At 37.2% G+C, this 18548-nt stretch overlaps 3 protein-coding genes across 3 annotated transcripts; 1 reads left to right on the forward strand and 2 right to left on the reverse strand.

Annotated features, from left to right (window-relative positions):
• Window positions 17-2042, reverse strand: LOC18774356 (pentatricopeptide repeat-containing protein At5g42450, mitochondrial). The gene has a single exon (XM_020566652.1). The coding sequence runs from the start codon at window positions 1914-1916 to the stop codon at window positions 396-398; it is 1521 nt and encodes a 506-aa protein (XP_020422241.1). The 5' UTR covers window positions 1917-2042; the 3' UTR covers window positions 17-395.
• LOC18774660 lies at window positions 2736-4138 on the reverse strand. Its single transcript, XM_007206734.2, has 2 exons — window positions 4098-4138; window positions 2736-3612 (listed from the first exon to the last, which is right to left on the reverse strand). Exons 1-2 carry the CDS (start codon window positions 4122-4124, stop codon window positions 2740-2742), a joined length of 900 nt encoding a protein of 299 aa, XP_007206796.2. The 5' UTR covers window positions 4125-4138; the 3' UTR covers window positions 2736-2739.
• Window positions 15882-18441, forward strand: LOC18773711 (F-box protein At2g39490). The gene is made up of 5 exons (XM_020566508.1): window positions 15882-15934; window positions 16054-16602; window positions 16750-17607; window positions 17691-17849; window positions 18044-18441. The coding sequence occupies exons 2-5, from the start codon at window positions 16474-16476 to the stop codon at window positions 18281-18283; spliced, it is 1386 nt and encodes a 461-aa protein (XP_020422097.1). The 5' UTR covers window positions 15882-15934; window positions 16054-16473; the 3' UTR covers window positions 18284-18441.

The following is an 18548-nucleotide window of genomic DNA, read 5'->3' on the forward strand; positions in this document are numbered from 1 at the left end:
ATTTGAATTCATTAATTTTTCTTTTAACATATCATACCCACTAATTTGAAAAACATGTTAACATCTATAATTTCTCCATATTCTGGCTGATGATGCATTTAGTCAGGGGAACATAATTAGCTGATGTGAAAGCACAACAAACAGACCAAAAATCAAAACTTGAACCAATCTGCTGTTTCATTGCAAGAACTTAGAGGCCTTGTAATTGATTGAGCATCTCCTTTCCCAGATTTATTTTTCCAAGTTCATTCTACTTTCCTCTAAACAGCCAGAAGAGCACTTTTGGCATCACCCCATTTAGCTTCGTTGGGGCCTTGAAAGTTGGTCTCCCTCATCTCAAGGTTGGCTCCAGCTACATATAGAGATCATCAATGGCATTTTCTCCTTGTCCGAATTTATTCTCCCTTAAAATCTCTATACAGAATTTTCAATATAGATAACATTTCACTCACTTGGTGATGGTTCTTATCCCCAGTAACAAATACATGAACTCTGTTCCTGATTTCTATCCAACTGCAGCCTGGAACCCTTTTCAACCCTTTTTCTTTCATTTCTCTCCTTATTGTTGCCACACTCTGCCATCTGCCAGCTGCGGAATGTGCATTGGACAACATTACATATGATGACACATCTTCAGGATCCAAAGCCAATATTTTCCTAGCTGCAAACTCCCCTAATTCCATATTTGAGTGGATTTGACAGCCACCAAGCAATGCTTTCCAAAACCCAATACCTGGTTCAAAAGGCAAATTGCTGATAAACTCCTCAGCTTCTCCGAAACACCCAGACCGGGAGAGTAAATCAACCATACAAGCATAGTGCTCAGGCTTCAGAATGCTGGGGTCTTCAATTCTTGCCTGATTGAAATAAAAATAACCCTGGTCAACAAGACCAGCATGGTTGCAAGCCCACAATAAGCCAAGAAGTGTAACACTATTGGGTTTGCAACTTGACAACCTCATCCTTTCAAAAAAGCTTATTGCTTCTTCTCCTTTACCATTTTGAGCATAGCCACATATCACAGCATTCCAAGAAACAATGTTTCTTTCTTCAATTTTGTTGAAAACCAAGAGACTATCTTCCATGCTACCACATTTTGCATAAAAGCTTATTAGTGAGTTGCCAATAAACACATCAAGCTTACCCAAGAATTTGACAGCACAGGCATGAAAACTTCTGCCCATTCCTAGTGCTGCTATATTGGCAGCTGCAATGATAGCACAAGGAAAAGTAGAATGGTTAGGTACCAACCCATTTCTAAGCATCTCAATGAATAGATTGACAGCCTCTTCATTGTGGCCTGTTTGGCTATACCCTCCAATCATTGCATTCCATGAAACAACATTCCTTTCTGGCATCACTTGGAAAAGCTTCAAAGCTTCTTCAAGCTTCTCCTTTTTCAGGTATGCATATATCAATGTGGTGTAAGAAACTACATTGGGCTTCTGGGTATCTTCAAAAGCTCTTTTAGCATCCTGGGTAATGCTCAACTTGGCATAAAGATCTAACGTTGCACTTCCCACAAAGACATTCGAATGCAAACCTATCTTTGTTGCACATGCATGAAGTTGCTTGCCTATGTTTAGGTCTCCAAGTGCAGTTGACGAGTGAATGACAGTGCCAAATGTAAATTCGTTGGGTCTAATATTCGAAAGAAGCATTCTTGAAAAGAGATAAATAGCTTCTTCATGATGGTGCTGCCGAGCAAAGCTGCCTATTATTGACGTGGCCGATACTACGCTCAAGTCAGGCGTTTCGTCGAACAACTGGCGTGCATGGAAGAATGCATCCGAGGTACCAAGTTGAAGGGCATGGGCATGAGCTTTCTGGGTTTCAGTAAGAAGGGCACCAGCCGAAGTGTGAGCTTTCGTTTGTAGGAAAAGAAAGAGAGGAGGCCTACATAGTATGGTTTTCATGTGTCTGTGTTTGGGTAGGTAGTTTGGGGGATCAAATAACCATGCGTAAAAGGCATATTGGGTTAGCCCAAGAAATGTAACTTCAAGTGTCTGAACGCTTTAGGTTGGGTTTTATTTTTATTTTTAAACAATGGGGGTTAAATGCAAATTTTGGCCCAATTGCGGTGAAGCAACAATTAAATACATGAAGTGACAATGGGGGTTAACTGCAATTCTTGGTCAAAATCAAATCAACCCGGTAATTACAATTTGGATCAGTTAATTTAATCGGTTCAGTCGAATTGATGCACACCCTTATGTAAATTTTCATTTTATGATAGATTCTTGTGGCCTGATGCATACGTCAACACACTCAATCAGGTTGGGTCATTGTTGTGAGATTGGGCAAGACTAAAATATATGTGTCCTACTATTGTTTGAGTGTAGTTGAATAATCTATGTGATTCGACACGCGGACTCAAGAATTTCTCCTCTCTAACAAATTGAAATATAGAAAAATTAAACAAACAAAATGCTTTTCCTTCAAGAGAGCAAATGTTTTAGGCTTGGTGTGTTCCTTGAGTTTGATTGCCAATTGGAGAAAATTTACTTTTCATGATGAGGTCTCATTAAGTAGAATTTCAAGGATTAACAGACCAACTATGACATCCTAACCAAGTCCAAAAACTACATAGTAATGATTTTATTCAGAAATCAAGATTGGATTTACACCCATCACCAAAGTCACAATTTTATTCATAAACCAAAGTTATCATTTACACCAGTCACCAAAGTCTATGTATACTTACTGTTAAACAACAGAAAAAGGATCTCCAACCCTCAGTCAGAACCTTCTTCGTTTACCAGTTGCAATCTGATACTGCATGGCATCTGTATTGTTTCCAACATGCAATTGCAGGCCATTGTTCAAACAAGCAGAGCCACGTGCAAAGTTCAACACAGAAGAAGATGGTATCTGAGAAAAGCCAGGTGAACTCTCAAGGAATGAAGCAGAACCACTCGATGAACTCTGCGTTGGGCAAATCGACTCGACTGCTTCTAATCTCTGCTCTATTAATGAGCCATAATGATCACCTCCATAGATGAGAGTGGGTGGATTTTTCCACTTGGGAAGAGGTGCAACAAGAAGTGTTTGAAGTAAAGGACCAGTATCCATGACAGCCTGCATCAGTCTTCCTTTCTTGGGCAATGGTCTCAATCTAGCAATGTTATCAATTAGAACAGAAGCACAATCAAACTTGGAGCCACATTCTTGAGCAACAGGCCTTTTTGGCAGAGCCAAGTTACTTGAATCAGCAAAGTTTGCATTAGGCAGGCCTTGGAAAGAGAGAGAACCCAAGTTGCAGTTTGTGGGATATGAACCATAAACATGGAAATTGTATGTTTGGGGAAGAAGAGCTTCTGATTCTTTTAGCATTGATGGGTTTGTTGTTTTTTGGGGAATTGGGTTTTCATTATTGGGTTGTGATGAGAGGATATGAGTGGTTTGATCAGCTGGTATGGATGGCAATAACTCATTCATTAGCTTTTGCAACTGGTTTCTTGCTTCATCTCTTTCTTGGCAAGCAGCCTTCAAGAGTTCAAATAACTGCTTTATGATCTCCTCATTTTTGCTTACCTCCTCTTTTGCCATCATCTTTGCTGATTCTAGTTCAAAATTGGTGCAGAGAAGCTTGTGTTTCAGTTCATCAACACTCTGTCAGAGATCAAAGAGCCCAAATAAGCATGCAACAGAAGTTCCAATGAAAATCATTAACAATGATCATTTACTCCAAATGTTCATTTTTTGAACCATTGAAAATTATACAAAACAGGCATCACTTTATTTGGAACATGCATAAACACACTGACATGAAGTGTTTCAAGAGCAGCAAGAATTATAATTCATATCCTTTATTGCTCTCAGAAATATTGCTGTATTTTCTGTATGATATAATTAATCTTCAACACTACAAATGCATCAAATTGTAAAGCCAGTTGGGGAAAACTTCTAAACTAAATCTGACTTTCTGCCAAAAGCACCGAGGATAAACTGAATATAAATCTGGACCAAGCCCCTCATGGAGGCTCCAGCCAAATTCTTGCCATAAAACATGAAAAGCCAGTAAATATTGTTGTAAACAACAAATGAAAATGCATAGATGCACCAATTCTAATACATTGAAATGAAAAACCACTCACCTCTTGATCACTCCAAATGTAAACCATTCTCTCTCTCTCTCTCTCTCTCTCTCTCTCAAGTACACATAAATGACAGAAGCAATGTGTAAGTTGAAGGCCTAGCCGGCTTTGCAGAACAATTAAATTGAAGAGCGATAAGCAGAGACATAAAAAGGGGGGGAAAATGAAGGTGTGCAGACCTCTAGCAAGCTTCCATAAACGTAATCTTTAATGGTGGGATGAGTATAAGGTATGTCTGAAACCTTCTTAAAACTACTAATAAAATTTACTAAGTAGACTGCACATTATAATAACTCGCGTCCCTGTTGTATCACTAAATAAACTCTCCAAAAATGGCCTCCGTGGTTAAGGGGATTCTGTCGGATCCCAAACATAACTCTCTCAATCTCTCATTGTCAATCAAATATATGGTTTGCTCTTCTAATTTCTAATTTGCCTACTGTGTGCTAATGAACCTTGATTGGTGGTAACTTGAAGGAAACTAAATCAAATGCTTAACTAGCTTTTTTAGGTAGTGTAATTTCCGAAGCCTCATAGGGTTTCGTGTAAAAACACGAAAAACCTTAGTTGTGTCAAATAACTCTTATGACTTATTTACTTATCAGTAATATATGGAAATCAATTTGATTCCTTCTTCTCCTGTGTTTACTAACACATGGGTATTGGAATGATTCCAATTCCTTATTTCTCATGCATTTACTTACACATGCATGATAAAAAAATTATGGGTGTTCAAATAGTTGATCCGATTTCAATTCCGCTTATTCCCAAATTCTTAACTTCCCCAATTCGTGACTTCCCCATTCCTTGTTAATGTAAAAAGAAGAAATACACAGATCATTTTTACAGACAAATTAATCTTAAAGTTGCATAATCTATGAACTTAGACCCACTATCCGTGAAAACCATTTCCTTGTGCATAAAAAGCTTCGCAGACCAAAAGATGAGCTTTCATCATCCGATAGGATATTGTCCCTCTTGACCACAGTTCACAAGCTGAGGTTAGATTTGAGAATCAATCTCTTGCTGTTGTTTTTCACAAACAAAACAAAACAGAGTGATTTAATTAATCATATAATATGGAATTTAGTTACATAAAGTACAGTTTATAATTATCCTAAGTTTTGCTTTCTGAGTCAAGACATGAACATGATTGTCATCTTGTCTCAAATATGACACCTGAGGCTAAATGGACCAGTACAAAAGTCCTTTGAGAAACCCATCCATGAAGGGCCACGTGGCCACTAAAATGGTTTGCAAGACAAAAATGAAAGAAATAAAATTAAACATAATTGTCTTGGCTAATTATCTTATTTGCCTAAGGGAAAATGCTACTTTGCCTATTGTTTTATTTAATTTGGGAATAGGCCAAAATATCGGCTACGAGTCCGGCAACATTCTCGCTGTGTCAAATTCACTTCCAATTTGAGATTATTTATTTATTATTTTAAAAAGGAAATGATTTAGTGGCAAAGTTATATATTGAGCACTTATTTGATGACTGCGATTTCATTGTGACTATTTGTTGAAATGGAATATTAAATTGATTTTTTGGGGCTGTATATGCTATTAGGATGATCTCCGAATATGTTATGAGAGGCCATTTTATTATAACTAGAAAAGGTACTCGCGAGATGTGGTGAGTATTAAAACTGTATAATATATGTAAAAAGTTGTAAAAACATATAGAAACACAAATGCACCAAAAGATTTCAACCATCTTTACCAAATGCACAAATGGGTAGCCCCAAATCCCAGTTGTCAACTCTCAAAGGAAGGCAAACAGTGCAAAACCAAACAAAACAGCATCTTGGTACGACAAATATACCAGAGAAGCTCTAATAAATTTTCATCAATCTTGAGATTCAACACAACAAATTTGAATTTTTTTTTTTTTTTACGCAGTAGGTAGAGTATGTAATGATGTTTCCAATTTGATAAACCTATTTGAAAGTTATTTCAGATGGGAGCTCTAATAAAATAAGAAAATAAGAAAATTCTAATAAGCAATAAAAAAGAGTAAATAAAAAAATTAAAGAAGTATTCTTTAAGTTCATGTAGACATACAAGTTTATTGAAGTTATGAAATATCCGTACTCCAACTTCCATAAATATTTTGTATTAAATATAAAAAAAGGCAAGTTTCTTAATATAAACTAAAATTTGCAGCAACTAAATATTAGAATTGGGAAGAATTTAAATATATGTATGTCACTTCAGTGAACTACAAAAATTAATGTAGTACAGAACCTTTAAAATCAAACATTTTGGCTCTTGTTTTGGACCAAAAGAATCCAACCTAATTGCATTGTAAAAGATGTTTGGGAAAAATCATATTTTAGAAGAAGAGCTGATAAATTTTCTCTGTAATCGAATCGTAATTGAAGATAATTAGAGCATTTTCACCAGTTGCCTCTTGCCATGGCAAGATTAGCCCTAGGGCAGGCACTATTCATGTGAATAGTGCCTGCCCTAGCCCCCTCCAGCAAAATGTGTTTCCAGTAGTTGGGGCTTGCCATGGCAAATACTATTCATTTTTTTATTTTTTTCACAACTTTGTTTACTTAAACAATTAATTTGGATAATATTTTCGGATAAAATTTTTGGGTTCCTACGTGTCAATATTATTCATATCGGATAAGATTTTCGGTTTCAAATTTCAGATAAATTTCAGATAAATTTCAAATTTCAGATACATTTCAAAATTCAAATTTCAGATAAATTCAAAATGTCAAATTTCAGATACATTTCGAAATTCAAATTTAAGATAAATTTGAATTTTGGAATTTCATTTGAATTTCAAATTTCAGATAAGATTTTCACCCTCTAAGATTGCTCCGTGTGTCGTATCTATCTGTGTACATTTTTATGCTTTGGTTGTGGGTTGTTTATGTTTTATGCTTTGGTTGTGGGTTGTTTATTTTTTATGCTTTGGTTGTGGTTTATTTTTTATGTATGGAATGTTTTGAATAAAAAGGATTTTTGTTGAATATTTTCTTTATTGACTAAAAGAAAAGCAATACAACTAATAATAAAATAAAATACATGAATTAAACAAAACAAAAAATACACTGAAATGAAAGGTACATGAATTAAAGAAAACAAAAAATACAATGAAATCAAAGGTATATGAATTAAAGAAAACAAAAAATACAATGAAATCAAAGGCAAGTAAACTAAGACATGAAAGGCAAACAAACTATTTTAATGGTTTCCATCATTTAACCAATCTGTGTTGCTAGGTCCATCGTCATGAAAAAGTCTTCGTCTCATAATATCCCTTCGTTCTAGCTTCCAATATTGTTTTGTTTCAGGGGACATATGGCTTGTATCCATGGCCATGGTTTCCCGATCTTTTTTTTCAATGTTTTGTTCACGTACATACTCCCTTTCTTTGCGTACATACTCCCTTTCTTTTGCATATTCTACTTGAATAGCCATATCGTGCTCTTGTTGTTTCAAGTCCATTTCAATTCTCATGGCTTGGTGCTTTGAAAGTTCCTCCAAAAATTGAGATGCATTCTTGCTAGAATTACTCCCTCTCTTCGCCTTCGCCGCCTTCCTCCCAATAGGCCTTGGCTCATTTTCAATGGGTGAGTCTAGATTCATCGGGGAATCCATAGGTGAATCCGATGCCCGCGTCTCATGAAGTGGAGTCTCGTTCAAGACTACCGTCGGACCGGTTGGAATAATTTGGAATCTCTTACAAGTCTTCACCACCTCCCAACAATGGGTATGGTTGAAACTTTTTTGCCCTTGGCCTGTAGCACCAAACCACATTTGTGCTTGTATAATCTATTAAAAAAATGAAATGGAAATGCAAGAGAATTTTTAAAATATTGGCAATGCAACATGTAAAAAAAAACTAATGGAAATTAAAGAAATAATAAAAAAATGCAACATGTATTAAAAAAAACTAGAGACATATTAACAAAATATATAAATTGCAAGAAACATTTAAATAAAAATTAATATGACATAGAAATTAATAGAAGAAAAATGACAAATAATTTACCTCACTGCTAAGATTTTCTCCGCTTCGATGGTTGTCAATCGCTTTTGCTAAGGCATTTCTTCATTTTCCAACTCTTTATTAAGAACTTTCCACCTACTGGATAATGTCATTTCTGTACGTGTAGAACCAATTGCCCTTTCACAAAATGCTTGATGAATTTTTTTCCACATATGAGAAAATTTAATCTCATTGCCCGTTACGGGACAATGACTAACTTGGACTCAAGCCTCACACAAGCTAACATCTTCCATCATGCTCCATGCCCCTCCATTTTCATTAGAAGAACCCATAATATGCTAGAAAAAAATTACAACTTCAAAGTGAAAAAATATTGAATAGAAAGTGAATAAAATTTGAGGAGAAAGTGAACAATAGTAGAAGGAGAAGAAAATATATGAGGATTTAGTGTTAAAAGTGAAGAGTATTGGTTGGTATTTATACACAAAAAATTCTGTAATTTTTGTGTATTTTTTTTCAATTTTTTTTGGCAGAAAAATTGGCTGCCGTTGAATTGAAGAAAAAATTCCAATCGGAGCGACCAGAGGCCGCCACATGTCAAGGAGCCATTGGCGGCCATTGTAGCGCTGATTTGAAATTTTTTTAAACGTTGGCGCGTGCAATGCACGCGCCAACGGTAAAAAAAAATTCAAATCTCCAGGGCTGACACCAGCATGGCGTCAGCTATTTTGTCCCAGACCTCGGGCCCGAGCTCTCCGAATTTGCCTTCGGGCCTGCCCGTTTTGGTGGCCCCCACTCTCGCCCGGGCTGAACCTTTGCTGCTGGACTTCATTTTTTGCCCCAAACCCCCCCCCCCCAGCCCGAGTCCACCAGCACTGCTGGACTTGCTCTTATGAGAAAAAGAAACTTTCCCCACATTCAACACAATCAACTATCACTTAATATAGAGAAATTGAGTGGGAAAAGGAGCTATGAACAATGAAATACTATGCATGTAATGTGAATTTCAGTGAGATGAATGAATTGTAAAAGAAAGAGTACAAACTCTATTTTGGGAGTAGCATAGGTGGTTTTGGAACTGCCTTGGGCAGTTTTTTTTCTTCAGACTGATAATTGGTAAATTGTCAGAATTTGACACATTTTCTTCTACGGTCTTCACAGCAAGAGTTTCCTCATATTTCTTTTTAGTTGCAACATCACTTAAACACATGCAAAATAGAAGAAAAAGAAAAGTATTAGCAAATGTTAGATAATGCGAAAATATCGATACGAATGAGTTAATTGTTATATAAATTCTAACCTTTTCAATTTTTTTTTCCTGTGAGAGAGATGAAAAGAGCTCTCTTAACTACGAGTCTATACCTCTTTTTTGAATCTGAAATGGGCTCTGCAAGAGAAGGGCTGGGTGAGACAGTGAGAGATGTAGGCGGAGCTTGTTTTGAGAAAAGTGGTTGAGTGAGCAGAAGCATTTGGGTAGCAATATTTTCTCTCATGTTCAACCAATTTTTGATCAAATAGCTTAGAGCCTGATTCAAGAAGCTATACTTTATCATCAAACACAGTTACACAGCTTGAATAAGTAGATCGCTTCTGTTGTCACCTTTGAATAACAATAAATCGCAGCAATTGTAAATTGAAATAAAGTTATGTTCTTGTATTAAATTAAAGAGTGCAAACTTGCATTTAAATCTTCAGTGAAGTTAAAACAACTTCAACAATAATACCCAATGACTCAAGCCTGCAAAACAAGGGAAGATTAACTATAAAAGATAAGTTGGGGGTATGAAACATCATATTAATACAATAGACTATTTATATTTTGGAAAAGAAAAAAAGAGGATCTTCTCCTGTGCACACTTCATAGTATTTGGATTTTATATTTTCTAGAACAAACCTTTTTAAATGGAAATCAAGATTTCTGACTAAAATCAATTTCTTTAATATAACACATACTCAGTTCATCAATTCAATAAAAAATTAATCCAACCACATATCCAAATCATAATTTTAGTGAAAAAAAAAACTTTATACAGATAATATTCTCCTTTATTTTTCTCTCTCCAGCAGTCATCAACGTCATCAAATTGGTCTCTCTTTCTCTCTATCTCATATTCATATATTGGCAACATACCACATCAAATATCTATTAACACAGTTTTAACATCTCTAACATGAAATCACCAAATGAATATATATATATATATTACACAAAATTAGTAAAAAAAAAAAACATTTGAGCATAAAAACAAAAAATAATAAAAATAATAAATATTAACAACAATAGATCATTACACAATTTAGAGTAACCCCAACAACAGTTGATGAATTGATTTTTTTTTTTTGTTGGGGATGAAAGAAAGTGTTTCTAAAACAAGAATAAAATAGTTTGCTCAGCAAGAGAAAATAAACTCTCATATGCCAACAACCATTATTCTTCTAAACCTATCACTCACTTGTTCGAGGAACCAATTTGAGCAAGGAATTACAGGATTCAACAGTTTGCTCAGCAACCCATCAACAAGTCATTAATTTGTTAAAAAGTTGATGGGATGCAAACCTGAAGATAACGATGCAAAAACTCGCAGCCAACAAAGATGGAAAATCTCTCAGACCAATGCTCTAGAAATCATGAAAAATCTCTCAACCAACAAACAAATCGATGAGATGAAGAACAAAAGAATGGTGAGATTCACAACGTGCTGCCCCAAACGAATCCCGAACATCCAAGCAGCTTATCCCATCATTGCCCCCTAACCAGCTCAACCAGGCTAGTTCAAACTTAACGCCGCGTCTCTACGAACCAAATAGTGGCGCCCGTAAACATCCGAAGGGAGAAGGGGCAAAAAGGGAAAGGAAGATGGCAGGACCCGCCCTGAATTTCCTGAAATCCGAGACTTTCGGCAAAGTCTCCCCTATAAATTGAACATTTCCCAAATTTTCAACCTGCATAAAACACATTTTTATATCCACAACTGGCAGTATGCACAATATAATTTCATGCAATTCAAATAAACAGCCTTCGACCTTCCAATAATTCTCAACCAACTACCAAACATGCTATCAAATCAATTCATGCCTTAAACAAGGCACACAATAAATTTCATTACGAATTATGACTACTAAATTTCAACATGCATCATTTAACTATTCCAATCCCAATATACGAGGTTTTAACCTCCTAACACAATCAAATCTCGTTTTTTCCCTAATCTCAGGACCAACGACAAGGTCCGAACCAACCTCAATGAAACATATGACTAACATTTAGTCTGCGGCTGCACCTAGTAACATTAGGCTGCCTACGTACCCTTATTGAGGGATCAAGCCACACGTACACATAGGCAATACCTTTATTTATTTCTCTGTATTTCACATTATCTCCCCATACGCAGGTACTACCAACGCCACGTATGGGGTCTGTCAACACGCCGGATAACATACGCTACGTGCGACCTCACCATAATATCACATATCTCCCCACACGCCGGTACAACCAACGCCACGTATGAGGTCTGTCTCAACGCCGGATAACCTATGCCACGCGAGACCTCAACATCATATAACAATATCTCCCCATATGCCAGTACAACCAACGCCACGTATGGGGTCTGTCAACACGCCTGATAACCTACGCCACGTGCGACCCCACTATAATATCACATATCTCCCCATACGCCGGTACAACCAACGCCACGTATAGGGTATGTCTCAACGCCGGATAACCTACGTCACGTGAGACCTCAACATCATATAACAATATCTCCCCATACGCCGGTACAACCAACGCCACGTATGGGGTCTATCAACACGTCGGATAACCTACGCCACGTGCGATCTCACCATAATATCACATATCTTCCTATACGCCGGTACAACCAACGCCACGTATGGGGTCTGTCTCAACGCCGGATAACCTACGCCACGTGAAACTTCAACATCATATCACATATCTCCCCATGCGCTGGTACAACCAACGCCACGTATGGGGTCTGTCGACATGCCGGATAACCTACGCCACGTGCGACCTAACTTTCACAGGGTAGTACTTGTAGTGTAACCAAAATTCGGGGAGGTGTCTAAAGTAGTGCGTATAGCACTTCAAACTGACATTCTAGACTCTTTTTATACCTTTACAAACATATATAAATATAAATATTAATTCTAATATTGTGTAAACCTCAACAATAGTCTAGTACCCAATAATCCCCCAATTTAAAACAATAAATTAATATCCTAATCCCACATAATCAACATGATTCATCTAACACCCAAGACCTGTCTCTACGGTCACTTAAATTCTCCTGGGAAGGTGAGACTACTCCGGACAACTCACGGTCAACCAAGGGTCAAACTACCCTAACCCTGGTCAAACGGGTACACAGGGCCCACAACCTCCAAATTCCGATCCGAAGGTTCCTATGGGTTCTACAAGGTACAGGACACTCGTCCTGCAAGTTTGGTCCAGATCGGACTGTCGGGTCACTCACGATTGCACGATCTGACGGTTATTATAAAACATAAACTTTAAACTATTAAATCGGAACATTTGGGGCTCTGATTCACGATTCGTGACTTCCTACATGATCCTAGAAATACCTAGATTAATATATATTAAATTCAAGACCATCCAACGGTCCCAACCTATCGAACCCGGATAACGCGCAATAGGCGGTATCCGGTCGATAGTCAAACGACGTCCGAATTGAGATCCGCGAAATCCTACGCACTCTTGACAACCTAAGGATCTCATCGAGACACAGTGCAACTTCACTACCTTCACCCACGCGCCGGCAGCGCTGGGTGCCTAAAGTGATTACGCATCGCCGGAAAATCTCAAAACCACGGCTCCAAACTCCTACCCTAGGTATAACACCATATTTGGAGTCACTTTTGTTCTTGGACCTACCCCAAAAACTGACCGGAGGTGGCCGGAATCCCAATCCCAAAACTGGTCAAATTTCAATTCGTAAATCGAATTACCTATGCTAAGAATCGATCCAATCCTACCCAACAGGCAGCTAGATTATGAAAAATGGATGAATTTCTATACCTTGATCGCCAAAAATAGCAGCCGGAGGAGGGAGATCGAAGCCGGCAAAGTTCGAGCGAAAATTGGGCAAAAATCGCCTTTTTCCGACGGCTGGAGCGGCGGTCGATGTGGAAGAAGGGCCGGGTCGTGACGTCGAGGCCGAGCCAGTCCTTTTGGCATCGGTCCCGTTCGCAGCCGGGGACGGTGGCCGGTAATTCGAGAAAAGAGAGAGAGAGAGAAAATCTGATTTTATAAAAAATCTCATTTCGAAATAATTACGATTGTGCCACTGAGTTTCTTTTGACCATATCTCTCTCGTTACAACTCCGATTTGAGTCCACCACGTGTCTACGAACTCATCTCAGTACGACCTACCCAAATATACCAGTCATTGTCCCAAACTCTTTTCGGGTAAGAAAATGATCAAAATACCCCTACCCCAAGGGTAAATTTGTAATTTCACTTAAATAATTTAAATAATGGATTAAATTTGGAGTCGGGGTGTTACAGAAGAAAAGTTTTAGTGGATGGAAGTTTGGACATTTTACTGTGCTATTGGGGAAAAAAGAGACAAAGTAACAATAAAACGGGGGGCAATTGCATCATTTCACTGTGCTTAGGAACAATATCTAGTTGGATTGGGTTTTACTATATATAAATTTGTTGATTTGCCTCAACAGTACCAATTCATGATCCTTCTTTCATCTTTTCAGGCCTCATTTGGTGGGCAAATCAAGATTGGATAGAGACTACGTTCAGTCATGTTCCATAGAATTCAGAATGAGAATTGTTTTCTCTTATAAGTGGGACTATTGTCCAATACAACAAGTCTAGTTCCTCGTTTATTAATAGTACCAAACATCTAACAAGAAACTAGTTCATTTTACTAGTCATGTTGATGATTGCAATCATTTCATATTGTTGACATGGTGAAAGTAAATCCTCTCAATCCTTGTTTTCCCTTTTCAAGTTATAAGCACATTAAGAATCTAGATTTGTCATGAACATTATAAGAAATGGGTGTGGACAGTGATTATGCACAGGAGTGAATTGATATGAACTTATTCTACAAGCATTACTTTCCTTGATTATAATATCACGCAAGATAAGATAAGGCCACTTTAGGCAAGCGTTTATCATATTATTTCGGCCATAACAGAATTTTGAACCTTGTCAGTATTTTTTCCTTCTTCATTTCCTCGAAGCGGCTGGAACTTTTCTTATAATATCTATTTGTTGAATGTCCTAGGCTCCTAGTACGTGCCGTACACGATTGACCAAAAATTAAATAACAATCTTGACAATTTATAAGTATACTTATAATAAGGTCAATGCATATTTTTCATTTGAATAACTATATAATAATATAGTAGACCTGCATCTATCGATCATAATTAGGCAAAGAAAATGTTTATATAAAAGTCAAGATCTTAGGGGGTCCATATTAATATGTGTGACAAAAAAGTCGCTTTAAATTAAACCAACGATCGTGATTCATGTCAACTCTTGCAGGCCTAGGGTCCATGAAAGCTGTGCCTCAATGTTGTTGATAGAGAGCTTCATCCAGAATTCTTTGAAACAAAGAAAGTTTCAAAAGATTTCAAATCAGAGCCAACAACAAGAAGTGCTTGTTTGTGCCCTCCCAGCCGTCATCCTTATTCCATCCTTTCAGGCCTTGTTTGGTGGGCGGGGGGGTGTTGAAAAAACAACTCCGACGAAATTAAATTTATAATAAACAATAAATAAATGAAATTGACTTGAATTTGAGACAGACATTAGTAGATTTGATGCAATATCCTAAAGACAGTAATTTCACCCATACTCGATACTTGAAGTTCTATAAGATACTTTTTCTATTGAAAAAAAAGGAATGAGAGCTCTTCTTACTTAAATAAACTTCTAAAACCCTATCAAAAGAGTTAGAATTGTTAAAAAACTATTATTTAAACTAATTCGAATTAATAAAAATTTATTAATATGAAACTTGAAAATTAATTTAAATTTGAATGTGAAGCGTCTGGCTCATCTTTTGATAATTAATATATGCCAAAATTACTTCCATTAGGTCCCTTTCTCAATTCTACCAATGTGAAACAAAAGATCTCTTGAATTCCATTCAAACTTCTAACATGCGAATATCGATCGTTCATGTTCCATAGAGTCCAGAGTGAAATTAGTCTCTAATCTGTGAGAATATTGTCCAATTTAATAGTTCCTCTTTTATTAAGAGCACCAAACGTCGGACATGAAATTATTTCATTTTAATTGGAATAACAATTCCAATAAGTTCTTATTGTTGATCCTCTCATCAATCTTTTCCGATCACAGAAGATAAGACCACTCTAATTTAGGCAAGCGTTTATTATATTTTTATTGGGCAATGGCCACTACAGAACTTTGAACCTTGACAATAATTTCCTCATCCATTTTCCTAGAAGCTGCTGGAACTTTTTTTAATAAATAATATCCATTTGTAAAAGATTGACAAAAAATAAACAACAACAATCTTGATAATTATTAATTACAAGTCCAATCAAATCAAAATTATATAATAATCTAGCAGACATGTTTGATTCATTCATATCATTTACTTTTGTTTAAATAATGAAATTCAACTCCACGGGCAAAGAAAATCTCCGTAACAAATTATTTGTTCGATTCGATATCAGCTCTGCATTAAGGGCAAAGAAATGTTTATATAAAGGTCAGGGTCATAGACTCATAGGGGGTCCATATCAATGTCAATGTGTATCAAACAAGTGGGCTTATATTAAATGGAACGATCATGATTGATGTCAACTTGAAACCTTCAAGCACCACTTGTTGCATTGCAAGGTCAATGTCTTATATTGATAAAGTCGGTTGTGGATTTGAATTTGAATAGTTGATATATGTTGGTAAATAATTTTATGGTATCAAGAGCTCCTATAATCTAACGATGTTTTTTTACCCAGGTTTTTCATGGCCAACTCAACTCTGATAGCTCTGCCCTTCCTATCAATGACCAAAATCCTCCGGCCACTATCAACTAATCCCGTGAGCCTTCACTTGCTGTTTTCACCATCATTACTATCAAATTGACCCGCTCCAACTGTCCACTTTGGTTGGCTCAAATTCCTCCAATTCTTCGTAGTTGGTGATCATTTTGGCTATGTTCCTCTGTCCTCCCAAGTCTCTTTCTGGTGCTGCCGAAAATGTTGTCAATCCTTCTTATCTCTCTTGGGGTCCAGCAAGATTGGACAATATTGAGTTGAATAAACACCTCGCTCACTCCGCCTGTGTTGTCTACTGTGGCGTTGTCTCCCACATCCCGTCAATCCTGGGTATCTCTGGAACTGCCTCCACCTCTCACAACCACATCCTTCATCTGCGCAATGAACTATTTTGCACCACCAAAGGCGACTTGTCCATTTCAGATTACCGGGACAAAATCAACTCCATTGCAGATAATCTTGCACTCGCTGGAAACTGACAATCTCAGCTCCACATCCACACTGGCTCCGGTACGTTTCGAAGCAATGGAAGCCTTAATTTTATGTTCTTCTGATGATTTCTTGTTTCTGAGCTTAACCCAACAATTGTTTTAGGATTTAGAAGTTGGTTTGTGAATTTGTATTTGTATTTTGGGTCTAACAATTGGGTTTTAGCAGGGAAATTATAAGAAACTAATGGAGGAGGAAAAGCTTGATCAGATCAGCAGCTTACCATTTGAATTAAAACAGAGAATTATATCCTTCCTGCCATTGAAAGAGGCAGTAAGAGCTAGTGTCCTTTCAACTCATTGGAAGAGCCTCTGGTCTCCAATTCAAGTAAGCTTGAATTTTGATCCAAACCCAGTAAACCATGAAGGCTCAGGTCAAGAATTCAACCAAGTTATGGGAATGTGCATGAGGTCCTATGCTTGTCTTGAGCAATGGAAGCTGTGCCTCAATGTTGTTGACAGCAATGAAGCACTGATTCTCAAAGCCACCAAGGGGGTTGACAGAGAGCTTCATCTAGAATTTTTTGAAACAAAGAAAGTTTCAAGAGATTTCAAATCAGAGCCAACATCAACAAGTGCTTGTTTGTGCCTTCACAGCCATCATCCTACACAAACAGAGAGTTTTGCTGGCGTGAAGCTTCTCCAGCTCAGATCAGTCACCAACCTCACCAAAACCCTGGTGTCTGAAGTTTTCTCCAATTGCCATGTTCTTGAAAGCTTGAAGCTTGAGAAATGCAGGGGACTGGAAAGCCTTGATGTGAAAACAGATAGCCTGAGGAGCTTGGTGGTGGCAGACTGTTCAAACATGGCTGCCATTACAATTTCTGCACAAAATCTCAAATCATTTTGGTTCCATGGTGCTCTTCCCCAGATTATCACCCTAAAAAACACAAGAAGCTTGGTTGATGTGGTGCTCAATTTGAAGGATGGACCAATCAACAATGAGTTTGACTGTGAGGAAATTCTCTCCATCCTTTTCTCTTTCAAGGATGTTGAGGCTTTCACTATAAGTGGCTGGCTTCTTGAGGTATATATGAAATTATAAAACACATGTAAATCTTTATATATTTCCAACTTCTGAGACTGAATTTGGTTGCTATATTGTTGAAGTGGCTGTGTTCAGCAGGAGTTATTTTTGGGAGGCTTGATTTCCAATTCGACAAGTTAAAAGCATTAACTTGGATCGACTCTTTGATCAACAAGGACAAAAGAGACTCCCTTGCTTGCTTCTTAAATGCATGTCCTTTGCTGGAGAAATTGTTGGTTGAGGTAATTAAGTTTTTAGACTTCTAATATCAGTTCATTTTTTTCATTGAATTGTTTCCGTGAGTTGAGCTCGCCCTTGAGCTCAGGTTCGAATTCTCTTTCTTATATATTATTTAAAATAAATTATCACTTTTATAAAATATATATATATTTATTTATTGGTTGAGGGAATTAATGCCTTGAGCTTGTGGTGGCAGATTGACAGCAACCTGAGCACCATCCCCTGCCCATTGTTCTACCAATACTGGCATGAGCCTCACCTTTGGATGGACTTTACAAGTGTCAAGTCGAACACTTCACAGCTCGAGCACCTTAAAAGCATTGAGTTGCTGGGCTTCGCTGGCAGAGACCATGAATTGCAACTAATGGATCTTTTGCTTGAAAAGGCAATTAGGGTCAACTCATTGACTTTAACTTGCCCTGAATTTTTATCATAACAAAGTGTAATGATCCCACTCCACTTGCAGTTAGAGCTTGGTTTTTTATGTAACGCTCCCAAGTATGTTGAAAATGTCGTTTCGCATGTACGGTATTGTTTAGCCAAGTTTATATATAATTTTTCTTTGCATGTGGAGAAATTATTCAATTAAGACCACATCAACTGTCCATCCATTCTTACGAATAATAATAACCTAATGTTTTGTAATACTTCACAAAAAGTAAATTTTGTCAAACTTGAAGATGTGATGTATTCTTTCCACT

This window comes from Prunus persica, chromosome G6 (genome assembly GCF_000346465.2).
Source record: "Prunus persica cultivar Lovell chromosome G6, Prunus_persica_NCBIv2, whole genome shotgun sequence".
NCBI lineage: Eukaryota > Viridiplantae > Streptophyta > Magnoliopsida > Rosales > Rosaceae > Prunus > Prunus persica.

Bases quoted from the DNA above. Each gene is read 5' to 3' on its own strand.
- LOC18774356 (XM_020566652.1), bottom strand. From the start codon at position 1,916: ATGAAAACCATACTATGTAGGCCTCCTCTCTTTCTTTTCCTACAAACG.
- LOC18774660 (XM_007206734.2), bottom strand. From the start codon at position 4,124: ATGGTTTACATTTGGAGTGATCAAGAG. The intron at 3,613-4,097 runs GTGAGTGGTTTT...GATCTCTGACAG, and splicing joins ACATTTGGAGTGATCAAGAG to AGTGTTGATGAACTGAAACA.
- LOC18773711 (XM_020566508.1), top strand. From the start codon at position 16,474: ATGAACTATTTTGCACCACCAAAGGCGACTTGTCCATTTCAGATTACC. The intron at 17,608-17,690 runs GTATATATGAAA...ATATTGTTGAAG, and splicing joins TAAGTGGCTGGCTTCTTGAG to TGGCTGTGTTCAGCAGGAGT. The intron at 17,850-18,043 runs GTAATTAAGTTT...TTGTGGTGGCAG, and splicing joins TGGAGAAATTGTTGGTTGAG to ATTGACAGCAACCTGAGCAC.